We start from the raw sequence: 13811 nt of genomic DNA on the forward strand, positions 1-13811 counted from the left end.
ACCTGCATCCAGCAATAGCACACCACAGGTGACATCAGACACACCTGCATCCAGCACCCCACCACAGGCAACATCAGCCACATTTGCATCTAGCACTCCACCACAGGTGACATCAGACACACCTGCATCCAGCACCCCACCACAGGTGACATCAGACACGCCTCCATCCAGCACCCCACCACAGGTGACATCAGACACACCTGCATCCAGCACCCCACCACAGGTGACATCAGACACGCCTCCATCCAGCACTCCACCACAGGTGACATCAGACACACCTGCATCCAGCACTCTACCACAGCTGACATCAGACACACCATTACCAAACAGCTCACCGTGGCCTGTGATAACAGAGGTCACCAGGCTTGAATCCACAATACCTGCTGGAAGATCTTTGACAGACATCACTTCAAAAGCACAGGAAGACTCTCCCCCAGGAGTCATCTCCACCCATCCACAGATGTCGTTTCAGAGTCCAACCAAACAGGTAAGTCTGGAAAGCAGAAGATAACTGGGCAGCTCCATGACACTGAAAAAGCACTTACGAGTCTGGGGATGTGGCTGAGTGGTAAAACACTGGCCTAGCATGTGCATGACTCCAGGTTCAATCATCAGTGTTGAAAAGCATAGTCATGAAAAGAGCATGTGTGTCCTTCTATCACGACATCCCTAGAGTTACGATTTTAAAAAGAAGATGGTTGCCCTGGTACCTCCCAGGAGGGCCATGCACTAAAAGCAAAATGAACTGAACACAAGACAATCTCTCCCAGTGGGTGAGTGCCCATTGCAGTATTTGATGGCTCATTTTGGTTTAGGACTCATCTATTCACCATTGGGTGTGAAGGACCTTGCTAACCTGCCCCACTGTGCCAGAGGTAAAGCCACTGAGGCAAGGTGACCGGCAAGAATCCCACTCCCCACTCCTACTGGTAAAAGTTCAAACCCTATTCATATGCAGCCTGCATATGAATTAGTTTTCCCATTAAAACATCCCATTTGCTCTGCTTCTCCCATGGCAATGGAAGCTAAAGGTTCACACTTGTCCCAGCATCGTCCTCCACTGGGGAAGGTACCAGCCTGCAGTAGCTTAACCTAAGAATGGAGTTTGGTTTACTTCTTTAAATAAAAAGAAGCGAGAAATGTAGAATGAATATCCAGAAGTGTTTATAGATAAATTTTTAGAGCTGTTAAGAGAATTCAGTGACATTGCCCAACTCAAGATATGTGTACAACAGTGAGAAAATTAGACACAGGCAAGTGATGTAGCAGACACCTTTATCCCAGTACTCAGTAGGCTGAGGCAGGAGGATTGTAAATTTAAGGCCAGCCTGGGCTACATAAATATTAAGATATGCCATGATGTGGCCCAGGTCACACTCTGGGTTCTAAAATACCAAGTGAGGTATGTGTCTCCACAGCTGCCTATAGCTAGGGTAGCATGCAGAGAAAGCCCAGCTCCTAGTGGGTCACAGGATAGCAGCTACAGCTCACCCAACATCATCATCTTATTTGCACCTCAGTCAAAGCCACAATCCAGTGGTTCTCAGTCTAGGGTCCTTCTATAAGTGACCTCCCCCAGGAAGTTAGAAACAACCTATTGAACCATGCAGCCCATGAGGATGGTGTGCTGAGGAGGTGGTCTAGCTTAGGACAACTTGACACAAGCTAGAGTCATCTGAAAGGAGAGAACCTCAACTGAGAAAATGCCTCCATAAGACCCAGCTGTAAGGCATTTTCTTGGTTAGTGATTGATGGGGGAGGCCCCAGCCCATTGTGGGTGGTGCCACCACTGGGCTGGCGGTCCTGAGCTTTATAAGAAAGCAGGATGAGCTAGCCATGCTGAGCAAGCCAGTAAGAGACAGGATTTCATGGCCTCTGCATCAGCTCCTGCCTCCAGGTTCCTGCCCTGTTTGAGTTCCCATCTCGGCTTCCTTGCATGATGGACTGTGGTGAGGAAGTGTCAGCCTTTCCTTCTCAAATTGCTTTTCGTCATGATGTGTCACCACAGCAATAGAATCCCTCACTAAGACAGATGGGATCATGACCCACTGACCACTCTGTTCTCATCTGTAACACAGCACCCACAGAGTGCATCGGGGACTTGGCAAATGCCTCTTGAGCACATGTGAGATATGCGGCTGTACTCCAGAATATCAGACAAGTAGGTGGGTTTACATGGAGATGAGTAAAGGCTGGACTTCAAGTATTGAAGCCGCATAAGCTTTGGCCTTGCCTTTTTGTCCAGGAAGTGTTTGGCACCCCACCTCCTGCTGCAGAGGTTTTTCCCTTTTGAACATTAACTCTTTTCCCCATTGTTGAGTCTTGAACTCAGAACCTAGCATTTCTAGGTAAGCTCTCTGCGAACTCATTCCTATAGTCTAACAGCAATATCATCTGCCTTTATCCTATCCATTCCATAAAACTCCTACTCATCTTCTCTCATGTATGAAGGAAATGAAAATCAATTCTCCCCACTAGCAGGGATTCTCCCTAAAGTAACAGTGCTCTTGGAGCCTGTAGTTCATGAAACTTAGAATGTTATCCTTGGCCAGTGTTCATTAACATGGTATACCAAACTCCAAGTGCATGAAAATAATTCTGTATAAATAATTTTGATAAAATGTTATCTTTTAAGTTTTTGTTACCTTCTCATGTTTGTGCATCTGGGAGTGTGAGTTGTGCCCATGCCACATCACTCATGTGGAGGTCAGAGAACAACTCTTAGGAATCAGTTCTGCCCTTCCATTCTGTGGGTTCCAGGGATCCAACTGGGATCCTTCAGTCTTAGCAGTAAGTGCCTTTATACCTACAGAGTCATCTCTCCAGCCTGACAAAAATCTTTTCTTCCCTGCAGGTCTTATATGAGACAGCAGGGAAGCTGATCCCAGCAATTCCAGATTTTCAAGCTCAGAGTGAATTCCAGAAAGCTTGCACCATCCTCCAGAGACTGAGAGACTCCTTGCCAATGTCTCCCACTTCAGCTCAGGTAAGCAGAGAGGGGAAGATGACACAGCAGCAGGAAGGGAAGGAACAGTGTGGAGGTTATGCCCCCTGTAGAACTGGGCATTATAAAGGTACCTGATGGGAACAGAGCTGAGTATTTTTAAGTCTGAAACGAGTGTGTTGACAGTCAATGATATTCTTAGAGTCACAGTTTGCAATGCACAGCTTGCCATAGATACAGTTGGATGGTCTTGGAACAGGCATCAAAATCAGAATGCTTCCAACCTTTTGGTTTTCTGCATCCCTGCTTGATAACATCACTTCCTCATAACTGATAGGGCTTCTACTTATGCATAAGAGGGTGGTAGCGTAAGAAATTCTATGTTCTTTTATCTAGTTTACCACAATAAGCATGTCTTTGTGCCAGACCTTTCCACACCAATCATTAGTCAATAAAATGTCATAGAGACTTGCCTATAGACCAATCTTATGAAGGCATTTTCTCAGTTGAGAGCCCCTATTCTCTCTCTAAATTTTTTAGAGATTCATTTATTAATTATATGTAAGTACACTGTTGCTGTCTTCAGACATACCAGAAGAGGGCATCAGATCTCATTACAGATGGTTGTGAGCCACTGTGTGGTTGCTGGGATTTGAACTCAAGACCTCTGAAAGAGTAGTCAGTGTGCTTTACCACTGAGCCATCTCTCCAGCCCTGAAAACCCCTATTCTCAATACCTCTAGCTTGACAACCAATCAACCAGCCAGCAGGTAAATAGGCACTGTACTGGTTTCTAAGGAAGCTGGGCCTCCCGCTATGAGCTTGTGCATTGCAGCTATGTTTATGACTTTGCTTCTGTTGACTGTTCAACCTTGGCCATTGAGATGTGCCCCTCTGCTTCAGTCCTCCTCTGGGTTGCTCTACTCCTCCTACCACTCACTCCTCACCTTTATTGTTGAGGCTAACTGTTGTTATCCATACTTGAAATGTTTTGTACCAGCGTCTTAGTTTTAAATTTCTGTATGTCTTTGTTTTTGTTTATCTGTTTGCTTGCTTGTTTGTTTTTCCAAGACAGAGCTTCTTTATGTAGCCCTAGCTTACTGGAATTCACAGTGGTCATAATACCGTGACCATTACACACAGTAATCACACAGTGTCCATCACACAGTGACAATCACACAGTGACCATCACACAGTGTCCATCACACAGTATCTGTCAGTGACCATTACAGAGTGACCTTCTCACGGTGGTCATCACAATTTGGTCATCACACAGTGAACATCACGCAGGCTTTTTTGTTGTTCTTGTTTTGGTTTTTCAAGACAGGGTTTCTCTGTGTAGCCCTGGCTGTCCTGGAACTCACTCTGTAGACCAGGCTGGCCTCGAACTCAGAAATCTGCCTGCCTCTGCCTCCCATGTGCTGGGATTAAAGGCGTGCGCCGGTGTGTCTGAAGACAGCTACAGTGTACTTACATATAATAATAAATAAATTTTTTAAAAAAAGAAAATAATATTTCTTAATAAAGATAGTGGTAGCTACACTAGGAGTCCAATCAAACTTGCCTCACATCTCCTTCTGGGTAGTTAGGTGATTGATCAGTTGGTTTGAGACAGGGTCTCACGATTCATCCCGAGCTGGCTTTGAACTTTACCTCCTGTCTCTGCCTCCAGGGCTCTGGGGTTACAGGCATGTACACTGCCCCTGACTTCTTAGCCTTTCTTTATTCCCCCTTTTTTATATAAGAACAGCCTACATAAAGGAGAACTGATGTTTTCTGTTGTTCTTAGAGCTTCTCCCCTTGCCAGGTGGAGAAGCACACATCTTTAATCCTAGCACTCAGGAGGCAGAGGCAGGTGGATCTCTGTGAATTAGAGGCCATCCTGGTGTTCAGAGTGAGTTCCAGGACAGTCAGGGCTACACAGAGAAACCCTGTCTCAAAAAACAACCAATAAACAAAAATAATTTCTCCCTGGTCTCTGTATTCCAGGTGTCTTAAAGCTTTTGATGCCACCAGCCATGCCTTTAAAATGAGCCCACCTGCTCAGCATCTGGCCTGGCATTGCTCTTCTCCCAAGCATCCCTCTTTTAAATTTGTTCTCTTAAATAGTTCATCTATTTGGCACTCAACGTTCAACATAGTCCTCCCCAATAGGTGGCATGCAATCATATATTTTTCCTTGCCTGCCCAATAGTGATGTTACCTTTTATAAAATACATTTGAACTGTATAACAGATATTGAACTGTGGGGCTGGAGAAATAAATCCGTTGGTGAAGTGCCAGTGCACAAGCTTGAAACTCCAATCACACATCTGCAGCATCCTTGTAAGAGCCAGGTATGGCTCTGCCTGGCTAGAAACCTGTGGATGGAGAGGTAGAGACAAGTAGAGCCTTAGAGTTTGCTGGTCAGCTAGTCTAGCCAGTTGGTGAGCTCCAGGTTGGATGACAGGCCCTGTCTCAAAAAAACATGGCAGAGAGCAACAGATAAACACATGTGACATCAATCTGGTCTCTAGATGCACATACACCCACATGAATATGTGCATGCACCACACACACACACACATACATGGAAGGAGGGAAAGAAGGAAGAAGGAAGGGAAGGAAGAAAGAAGGCATGGAGGGAAGGAGAGAGGAGTAGGAAGGAATCACTGCACTGCTTATAAGAAGATACAAATAAATCTGAAAGAGTCACAGGCAGCTACATCTGTCCCCTTTCTGACATCCTCAGGTCAGTGTGGCCAGTTTACTCATTGACCTGAGTGAGCAGTTGCTGATGCTCCCATTTCAGAAGAACAACAGTTGGAGCTCTCAAACTCCAGCAATCAGCTGCCTCTTCCAGCCTCTTGGAAGTCTAATAACAAGAAATCAAAACAGTCATCAGACAGTTGAGCAAGACACTGAGCAGGTGGGTGTGTGGTCTGCAGGTGGCCAACTCTGCTGGGAACTTTCTCTGTAACATTCAGTTGTACAGCCTCTCCCCAGGCTACAAAAGAGAATTTTACTGGAGAAACTGCTGAGTCTCTGGTCTCTTTCTCCAGCCCATCAGTGGGCAGAGACTGCTGAGTGCTCACTTCACTTCATAATCAGCTGAAACTGACTTAGCAAAGCATGCCACAAACCCTTGGGGAGAGAGACAACACCCTTAGCTCTTAGGAAAATGCAAAGACGCTGGATATAGTGGTGCACACCAGTACTTGGGAGGCTGAGACAGGAGGAGAGCAACTTCAAGGCCATCCTGGGCTGCATAGCAAGGCATTGTTGGCAGGAAAAGCATGGGGAGGAAGGAAGAAAGGAAAAAAGAGGGTGAGAGCAATTCACACCATAAAAAGATGGGCAAGCCAGGTACCACCACACATGACTGTGATGACAGCACTCAAGAGGCAGAGGCAGGTGGACATGAAGGGTTCGAGGTTATCCTCAGCAACACACTGAGTTTGAGGCCAGCCTAAGCTATGTGAGACTCTTTTTTTAAGTCAACGTGTGTGTGTGTGTGTGTGTGTGTGTGTGTATGTGAGAGAGAGGGAGGGGTGTCCAATAATAGTATTAGCAAGAAGGCTGAGAAATTGAAACCATCAAAAATTGTGTTGTAAAATCATGCAGCAGTCCCACAAATGTTAGAAATAGACTGGTCATGTCTCCTAGCAACTCTGCTTGTTGGTATTAGATACAGGAGAGAACCGAAAAAGCAAGTCCACACAAAGACACATTCAAACACAAATCTCTCAGATAGAAAAAGAGCCCAAAGTGGAAAACAGCCCAACTGTACATAATCTGGAGAGTGGATAAATAAAGTGTACGGATACATGCTCCAGCTTGGGTAGCCCTCAGGAACGTCATGTCACACGAAAGGCCGTCTACTGTAGTTCACAGTGAAATGTCCAGAAGCATCAGGTCTATGGAAGCAAGACTAGACCAGTTTATTTTAGGGAATTGAATTTAAAAGCTGGATTGTGGTAGCGGTTGCCTACGTAGATGTAAAATGTCTATAGTCTGAGTGGGTGGGTTCTACCACGTTTGGAAGTTTCATCTCAATAGAGCTGTTTTCAGATATGCATCCTGGTGCTGAGGCTGTAGCTCAGCTGGTAAAACACTTGCCTGTGCTGCAGGATGTTTCTGTTCCATCCACAGCAGCCCACAGACGGAGCATACGCTGCATTTGGGATCAGCACAGGGGGCCTGGAAAGTCAAAATGATGTTCGGCTACAGAGTGAGTTTGAGGTCAGCCTTGGATACCAGAGACCTTGCCCTCCCACTTCCAAAGAAGCAACTAACATGAAGAAATAAGGAAAACTCATGTTAGGTCTGAACAAAGGCTCCTCACATGAAACCATCCACGAGGCTGATAAACCTATCAGAATGCAAGTGATTTCGGAAAGTTCAGAATGGTACAAATTCAGAGACAACTTGTCTTGGGCCACCATCAGCCTTCTAAATAGCCACTTGTTTTCTGTATGTGACCTAGCATCTAGGTGACCATTGGGTAAATCCTTTGAAAAGTCCCCAAAAGACACCTAGCTTCCATTAATCAAAAAGCTGAGAATACTCTCAGAGAGCATTTGAGACCCGTAGAATAGAGTTTCCCCAACTTCTTTAACCCACCCTACCCAATGTGTTTGAAAACCACCTCATTTAAGACTTCATTTGTTCTATCACTATTGAAAACTTCAAGAAACCCTTACTGTGATAGAACATGGGATTTGGATAACCTTAGTCTGTGTCCTGGACCCTGATCACTTGTAGTCATCTCCAAAATAGACTCTCTCATCTCCTTTCAGATAAGAATGGTTTCTCTCACCACCATGAGGCAAAAAAATAAAAAATAAAAAATAATTCCATTGGCTGCCCTTCTTAGTTTATGCAAAGATGTTAGACTCTAAATACTTGTATGAGATTACAAAGTCAACTCTGGCTGCGTCCCCTTTCTTTACACCACTATCAGAATCTGTGTCCCACTTGTAACCCTAACAGAACCATGTCACTCACAGTCCACAGACCACAAGGAATCTTGCTCCAAATGCAGGTTGAAGACATGCTGGAGACGTCTTTGATGGTCCTGGGAGAGATCCACAGAGCATTGTGCCAACAGAGTCTGTGCCCTCAGACAGCAGTGACCCTGGCCTCTCCCTCCGCTACTCTGGTGTTGAGCAGGTTAATGGGCTAGAGGGCTGGGGATGTTTCATTTTGATTTTGACTTTTAGAGGGCATTCAGAAAGTGATGTGCATTTAAATCCTTTCAGCCAAAATGTGTCCACATTGCCCCTGAGCACCTACACTCTGGGTGAGCCTGCACCCTTGAGGTTGAGCTTCCCATCAGCAGAAGCACTGAGGGAGCTCTTGAATAAACACCCAGGAGTGAACCTTCAAGTGAGTATGAACGGGACTGAGATGGGAACAGAGTGGTGTTCGATGGCTGTGTGAGGATGTAGGGGGAGAGAATGTGAGCCAGCTGGGCAAGATGAGGAAAGACCATGGGCACTAATTTATTCTTCATTCTGAGAGGAGAAAACCTCTTAAAAATGATCTAGTGGGGAATGGGGAGGTGGCTCGGGGGTAAGAACACATGCTCAGTCAATAAGAGGACCTGAATTTGAATCCCCAGCACCCTTATAAGTGTGGGCATAGCCATGTGTACCTATAACCTCAGCTTTGTGGTACAGACACAGGCAGATTAGAGTTCATTGACCAGCCAGCCTAGCCCATACTACAAGCTTCCATTTCAGTGAGAATCCCAGGTAGAAAACAGGGGAGGAAGATGCCTAGTGTCCTGCTCTGGCCTCTACATACCTACTCATTGGCATAAACTCCTGCACCTATGTACTCAAATGCATGTAACACATATGCGCGCGTGTGCACACACACACACACACACACACACACACACACAGCACAATCTAGTATATAGCTAGGTTTGATGGCAAATGTCTGTTATCCTAGCACTTGAGAGGCAGCAGGAGGATTGCTGTGGATTCAGCATTATATTGTTCTTTTTGGAGTCTCAAAAAAAAAAAAAAATCCAGTAGGAGCTTGGGAGCATTCAACAGATATGTGGCTTTAACTACATTTCTGTGTTGTGATTTGAACTGATCTCAGCTTCTCTACTGACAAAGTTGGAATTATCTGAATCATAACTAATTCAGTCTGAAAACTACACAGTGTTACACTGCAGAATACTTATTTCCTAGTGTAAAAGAGCAAACTTGTGAAGATGATTTTGAGGGCCCCAAATGCAGGCCTGACTATCATTGTTTCTCATCAACTCGATGTTTAACATCTCTTCTAACACACCCTTGGGGAATCCCAGCATTTAATTTATAACTGCTACCTTGTAATACATTGGGGGGCTCCTGTATGAACAATTTGACTGGCAATTGGAGGGACTGGAATTTGCTTCCTCTGCAGGTAACAGGTCTGGCTTTCAACCCTTTTGAGACTTCGGATGACAGGAACATTGTTGGAAGTATTGGAAATGTGCAGCTGAGCTCGGCTTATCAGTCGATCCGAGTGCACAATTTAATAGAAGATATTGAGGTACATGGAAACAGGACATGCTGGGATAGAAGATGGGAAGATACAACAACTTAGCATTTTCGATACATGTTGGAGCTAAGTACATGGCACATATGTTTAATCCCAGCACTTGGGAGGCACAGGCAAGCAATTTCTGTGGGTTCAAGACCAACTAGGTTACAGAGTGAGCCCTCTATGCCAGAAACGCTACGCAGTGAGACTCTGTCTTACAAAAGAGAGAGAGAGAGAGAGAGAGAGAGAGAGAGAGAGACAGACAGACAGACAGACAGACAGACAGACAGACAGACAGACAGACAGACAGACATGTCAGGGCTAGTATTTTGTTACACATCTCAGGAACCTTCACAAAGAGACAGGCCTAACTCAATCCCAGAAGAAGCCATTTAAGACTGTGCAGCCTCCATTAATGGCTGGCTTTGTGCTGCCTACTAAGACCCAATGAGGAAGCCTCAGGAATTCGGTTCCCTCCCCACTACAGGGAAACCAGAAAGGCCTATCTTAACCTAGAGGGTTAACTGTCTTCTTTTCTAGATCGTGCTCTGGAGAAATGCCAGCATGGAGACCCAGCCCACCAGGCTCAACACAACTACAGACCATTTCACAATCTCTGTAAACATCACTTCCTTGGAGAAGACCCTCATTGTGACCATCGAGCCTGAAAGTCCCCTCCTAATGACGCTCCACCTGGGCTTCCAGGACCAGCTGGCCCACACTCACTTCTACCTCAACATCAGCCTGCCGAGGGGCCAGGTGTGGCAGAAAGGTATCTATCGGCCATCAGATCTCTGCAAGGGGCATAGCTCTGTGGTAGAACATGAGCTCAGTATGACAGGGCCAGTGTGCCACTAAGACCGGGGATGATGATGTTTTTCAAGCACCTGCATGTATAATGGGGGCAGGGAGTGTGGAGGAGTCAGGGGGGGTTCTGACAGTGATGTTGAAGACCTTTGTCAATCACTCTTATACTTTATTCTTTGAAGTGGGGTGTCTCAATCAGACCCAGAGCTTGCTGAGCTTGATGTTCAGTCCTGGTAGCCACCTTCCCTAGGTTGCCATAGCCACCCAGCATTTATGTAGCTTCTAGGGATCTTAATTCTGAGCCTCTTGCTTGCAAGGCAAGCACTTCACTTCAACTGCTGAGCTAACACTAAGCCATTTTGTTTAAGTAAGTGTCTTATGTAGCCCAAAATAGCCTCAAGCTCACCACACAGCCAAGGTTAATGCTGAATTTCTGAACCTCCTGTCTCCATTTCTCAAGTGCTAGTATTTGTACCACTATGATGGGTTTATTGGTGCTGAGGATCAAACCCAGGGCTTCATATATACTACACAAGCACTTTTATCACTGAGCTGCAGTTCCCACTGTCTTAGTGTTTTATTGTTGTGAACAACCTTATACACAACACAGCAACTCTTATAAAACAAAGCATTTAGTTGGGGCTGGCTTACAGTTTCAGAAGTTTAGTCCATTATCATCAGGGCAGGGAGCATGGCAGTTTGCAGGTGTACATGACGATAATGGGCTGAATCTCTGAAACTATAAGCCAGCCCCAATTAAATGTTGTCCTTTATAAGAATTGCTTTGGTCATGGTGTCTCTTCACAGTGATGGAAACGCTAACTAGACAATTCCTTTACTGAAATGTATATGAGTTCAGGATGTGTTGCTGGTCTCTTTTGCACATTTGCAGTGCTAGACTTGTAGTCTCATTTGTAAGATAATAGTGATGAATAATAGTAGTTGTGCATCTGATGGGGTATAACCCATTAGGAATATAACCCAGGTTTCTTTCTTCTTTGTCCTAAGATGAGGAGTACACATGGGTGCTGACACCAGAGAGCTTGTGGTACGGGACTGGCACCTACTACATAATGGCTGTGAAGAATAAAAGTACAGAGACCACACAGTGCACACCCGTCCTGGTCTCAGTGGTCACAGCTGTCACCCAGTGCTATTTCTGGGACCGATTCAACAGGACATGGAAGAGTGATGGATGCCAAGTAAGGGGGCAGGGTGGGGGCTCTCTGAGACCTTTGCTGCACCCCTCCCCCTTCCATTGTTGGGGATAGGTCAGAAACAACACCAATCTAAATGAAGCAAATCAGCCCAGGACCAAATAAGAGGGTGGCCCATGGTAGCAGGGCAGGCATAGCTCTAGAACAGCTGCTGGTATTGTATCTTAATAATTCCCATTTCGGCACAGCTGCAGGCAGTGACAGTGCTGGGCACCGAGCCACAGCTGATAGATGAAAGCTAGGAAGCAAATGTGGAAGCTGTGTGCTAAATATCCCAAAAAACGAAGCAAGTCTCCTGCTACACAAAAGAAAACTCTTCCAGTTGGGAATATGTTATAGACAGGAGCCAGAGAGTTAAGAGCATCCCCTAGTCTTTAGAGGACCCATCTTCAGTTCCCTGCACCCACACAGTGGCTCACACCACCACCTGGAACTCTAGCTCCAGGAGATCTTGTACCTTCTTCTGGCCTCCTCAAGCACACACACACACACACATACACGCTCGTGCACACATGCTCATGCCCTATACACATATGCATGTATGCACATGTACACATACACAATAAATAAAAAATAAATAAAAGCACGCCTTGAGAGAGAAAGAGAAGAGAGAGTGCGAATGCGTTGTAGATTCTTCTACACACCAGGCAGGCAAGGACAGATTATCAGATTTACAGTTGGCGTCCTGTTCCTGGTGTCTAATCCTTTCAGAAGTCAGCCTACCTCTCACTACATAGCCCAGGTTGACCTCCAGTTCTTGATTTTCCTGCTTTGGCCTCTGTGAATGTTGGGGTTCCAGTCATTTATCACCACACCCAGCTTGTACATTCTTGATCCTCTGAACACTGGCCTGATCTAATGTCTGCTTCAGGAACACCACACTGATGTGAAGCCCTGGGAATCCTGAAGCCTTTCTTCAAAGGTCTGAAACTGGATCTGGCTGTGGTGGTGTATGCGTTTAATTCCAGCACTTAGGAGGCAGAAGAAGAGGATCATGAGTTCAAGGCCAGCCTGGGCTACATAGTGAGACACTGTCTTTAAAAAAGAAAAATCTGAGCTCAGCAAGGAAAAAATGGGATTCTTAAGAAAGCAACTCCCTCAAGCAATAATCTCTGGGCAGTTACTTCTCAGGCAAATCCTCCTAGGGGGGAGTTTGTTAAAAACAGGATCTGCAGTGGTGACTGTTGGTGAGCCAGGCAGTACCACACCATGTTTTGGAGAAAGCATGCATTGAGAGTAGACTCAAGAGTGTCTATGCTCTCAGGAGCAAGCATTGATGGTGGGACCATTGGGATGCTTCAGCTCCATGAAGCCCTCTGTGATGCTATCTCTCCCAGTACAGGGAGAGAGGTTTCCCAGGCTGGAGTAGGGACTGAGCAGCCAGGGCTTAGTGGCGTGCAGCAGAATTAAGGAATTAAGTCATAGAGGTAATATTTCCGGGGGAAATTAATCCTATGGCTTCACTCTTGCTAGGTAAGCACCCTGCCACTGAGCCCATGTTAGAGTCTTTCCACGCACCAATCAAACATGCAACGGTAGCGTCCTTCATTCATAGTTACTGGTACAATTTTAAAATAAAGATTACGAAGAAATGTTAAGCCATGTGGAAAATTACAATAAATAATTTGGAAGTTTTAAACATACCATTCAGCTTTAGCAAAGTTGATATTTTCTTAAATCAGGGGGGTTTGTTTTGTTTTTTTAGTTTTGTTGTATTTCATTGTTGTTTTATTTTGAGACAGGTTCTAATTATGTAACCCAAGCTGACCTGCTTCTGCCTCCTGGACACTGGGATTATAGGCATGCACCATTACACTTGGCCCTCATTCAGAGTTTTAAAAATAATAAAACACTCAGGAATAATAGAAACCACCCGTGGACCCCTCGCCATTCTCGCCCCCTCTCCTCTGTGGTGGGAAGCCACAGTCCTGGATCTTTGAAGACATACTTCATGAATACCTCACACATGAGGCGCCCATGTTAGAAACTAGAGATGCAGCAATAAACACATCAGTGACACAATGAAGAAGACTCCATATACAAGGGCTGCCAAGATGATAGCCTGAGTTCAATCCCTAGAACCCGTGTGGGTAGAATGGGAGAACTCAATCCTGCAAGTTGTTCTTTGGCTTCCACACAGGTTCTGTGGCACACACTCACACGATAAACAAGTTAATATATCTATATTATAAATGGATATACGATATATAAATGTATAATATATTAATATATTATATAGTATTAGTATACAATATGCATACACACACACACACACACACACACACACACACACGCACGCCCTTTTCTTTTTTTTTTTTTTT

At 45.2% G+C, this 13811-nt stretch overlaps 1 protein-coding gene across 2 annotated transcripts in view; it reads left to right on the forward strand.

Annotated features, from left to right (window-relative positions):
* The window catches only part of Pkd1l3 (polycystin 1 like 3, transient receptor potential channel interacting), a 62299-nt gene that overhangs the window by 13041 nt on the left and 35447 nt on the right, over nt 1-13811 (forward strand). The window contains exons 6-14 of one of the 2 annotated variants that reach the window (XM_031341377.1): nt 1-487; nt 2855-2986; nt 5736-5852; nt 7076-7165; nt 7968-8095; nt 8185-8311; nt 9347-9475; nt 10007-10238; nt 11282-11475. The exon at nt 1-487 is cut by the window's left edge and continues 9 nt beyond it. In XM_031341377.1, coding sequence (XP_031197237.1) covers nt 1-487; nt 2855-2986; nt 5736-5852; nt 7076-7165; nt 7968-8095; nt 8185-8311; nt 9347-9475; nt 10007-10238; nt 11282-11475 — 1636 coding nt within the window. Of the gene's footprint in view, nt 488-2854; nt 2987-5675; nt 5853-7075; nt 7166-7967; nt 8096-8184; nt 8312-9346; nt 9476-10006; nt 10239-11281; nt 11476-13811 lie in introns of both variants that reach the window. The other variant, XM_031341376.1, reaches the window with a different exon arrangement.

Source organism: Mastomys coucha, unplaced genomic scaffold (assembly GCF_008632895.1).
Source record: "Mastomys coucha isolate ucsf_1 unplaced genomic scaffold, UCSF_Mcou_1 pScaffold22, whole genome shotgun sequence".
Taxonomy (NCBI): Eukaryota; Metazoa; Chordata; class Mammalia; order Rodentia; family Muridae; genus Mastomys; species Mastomys coucha.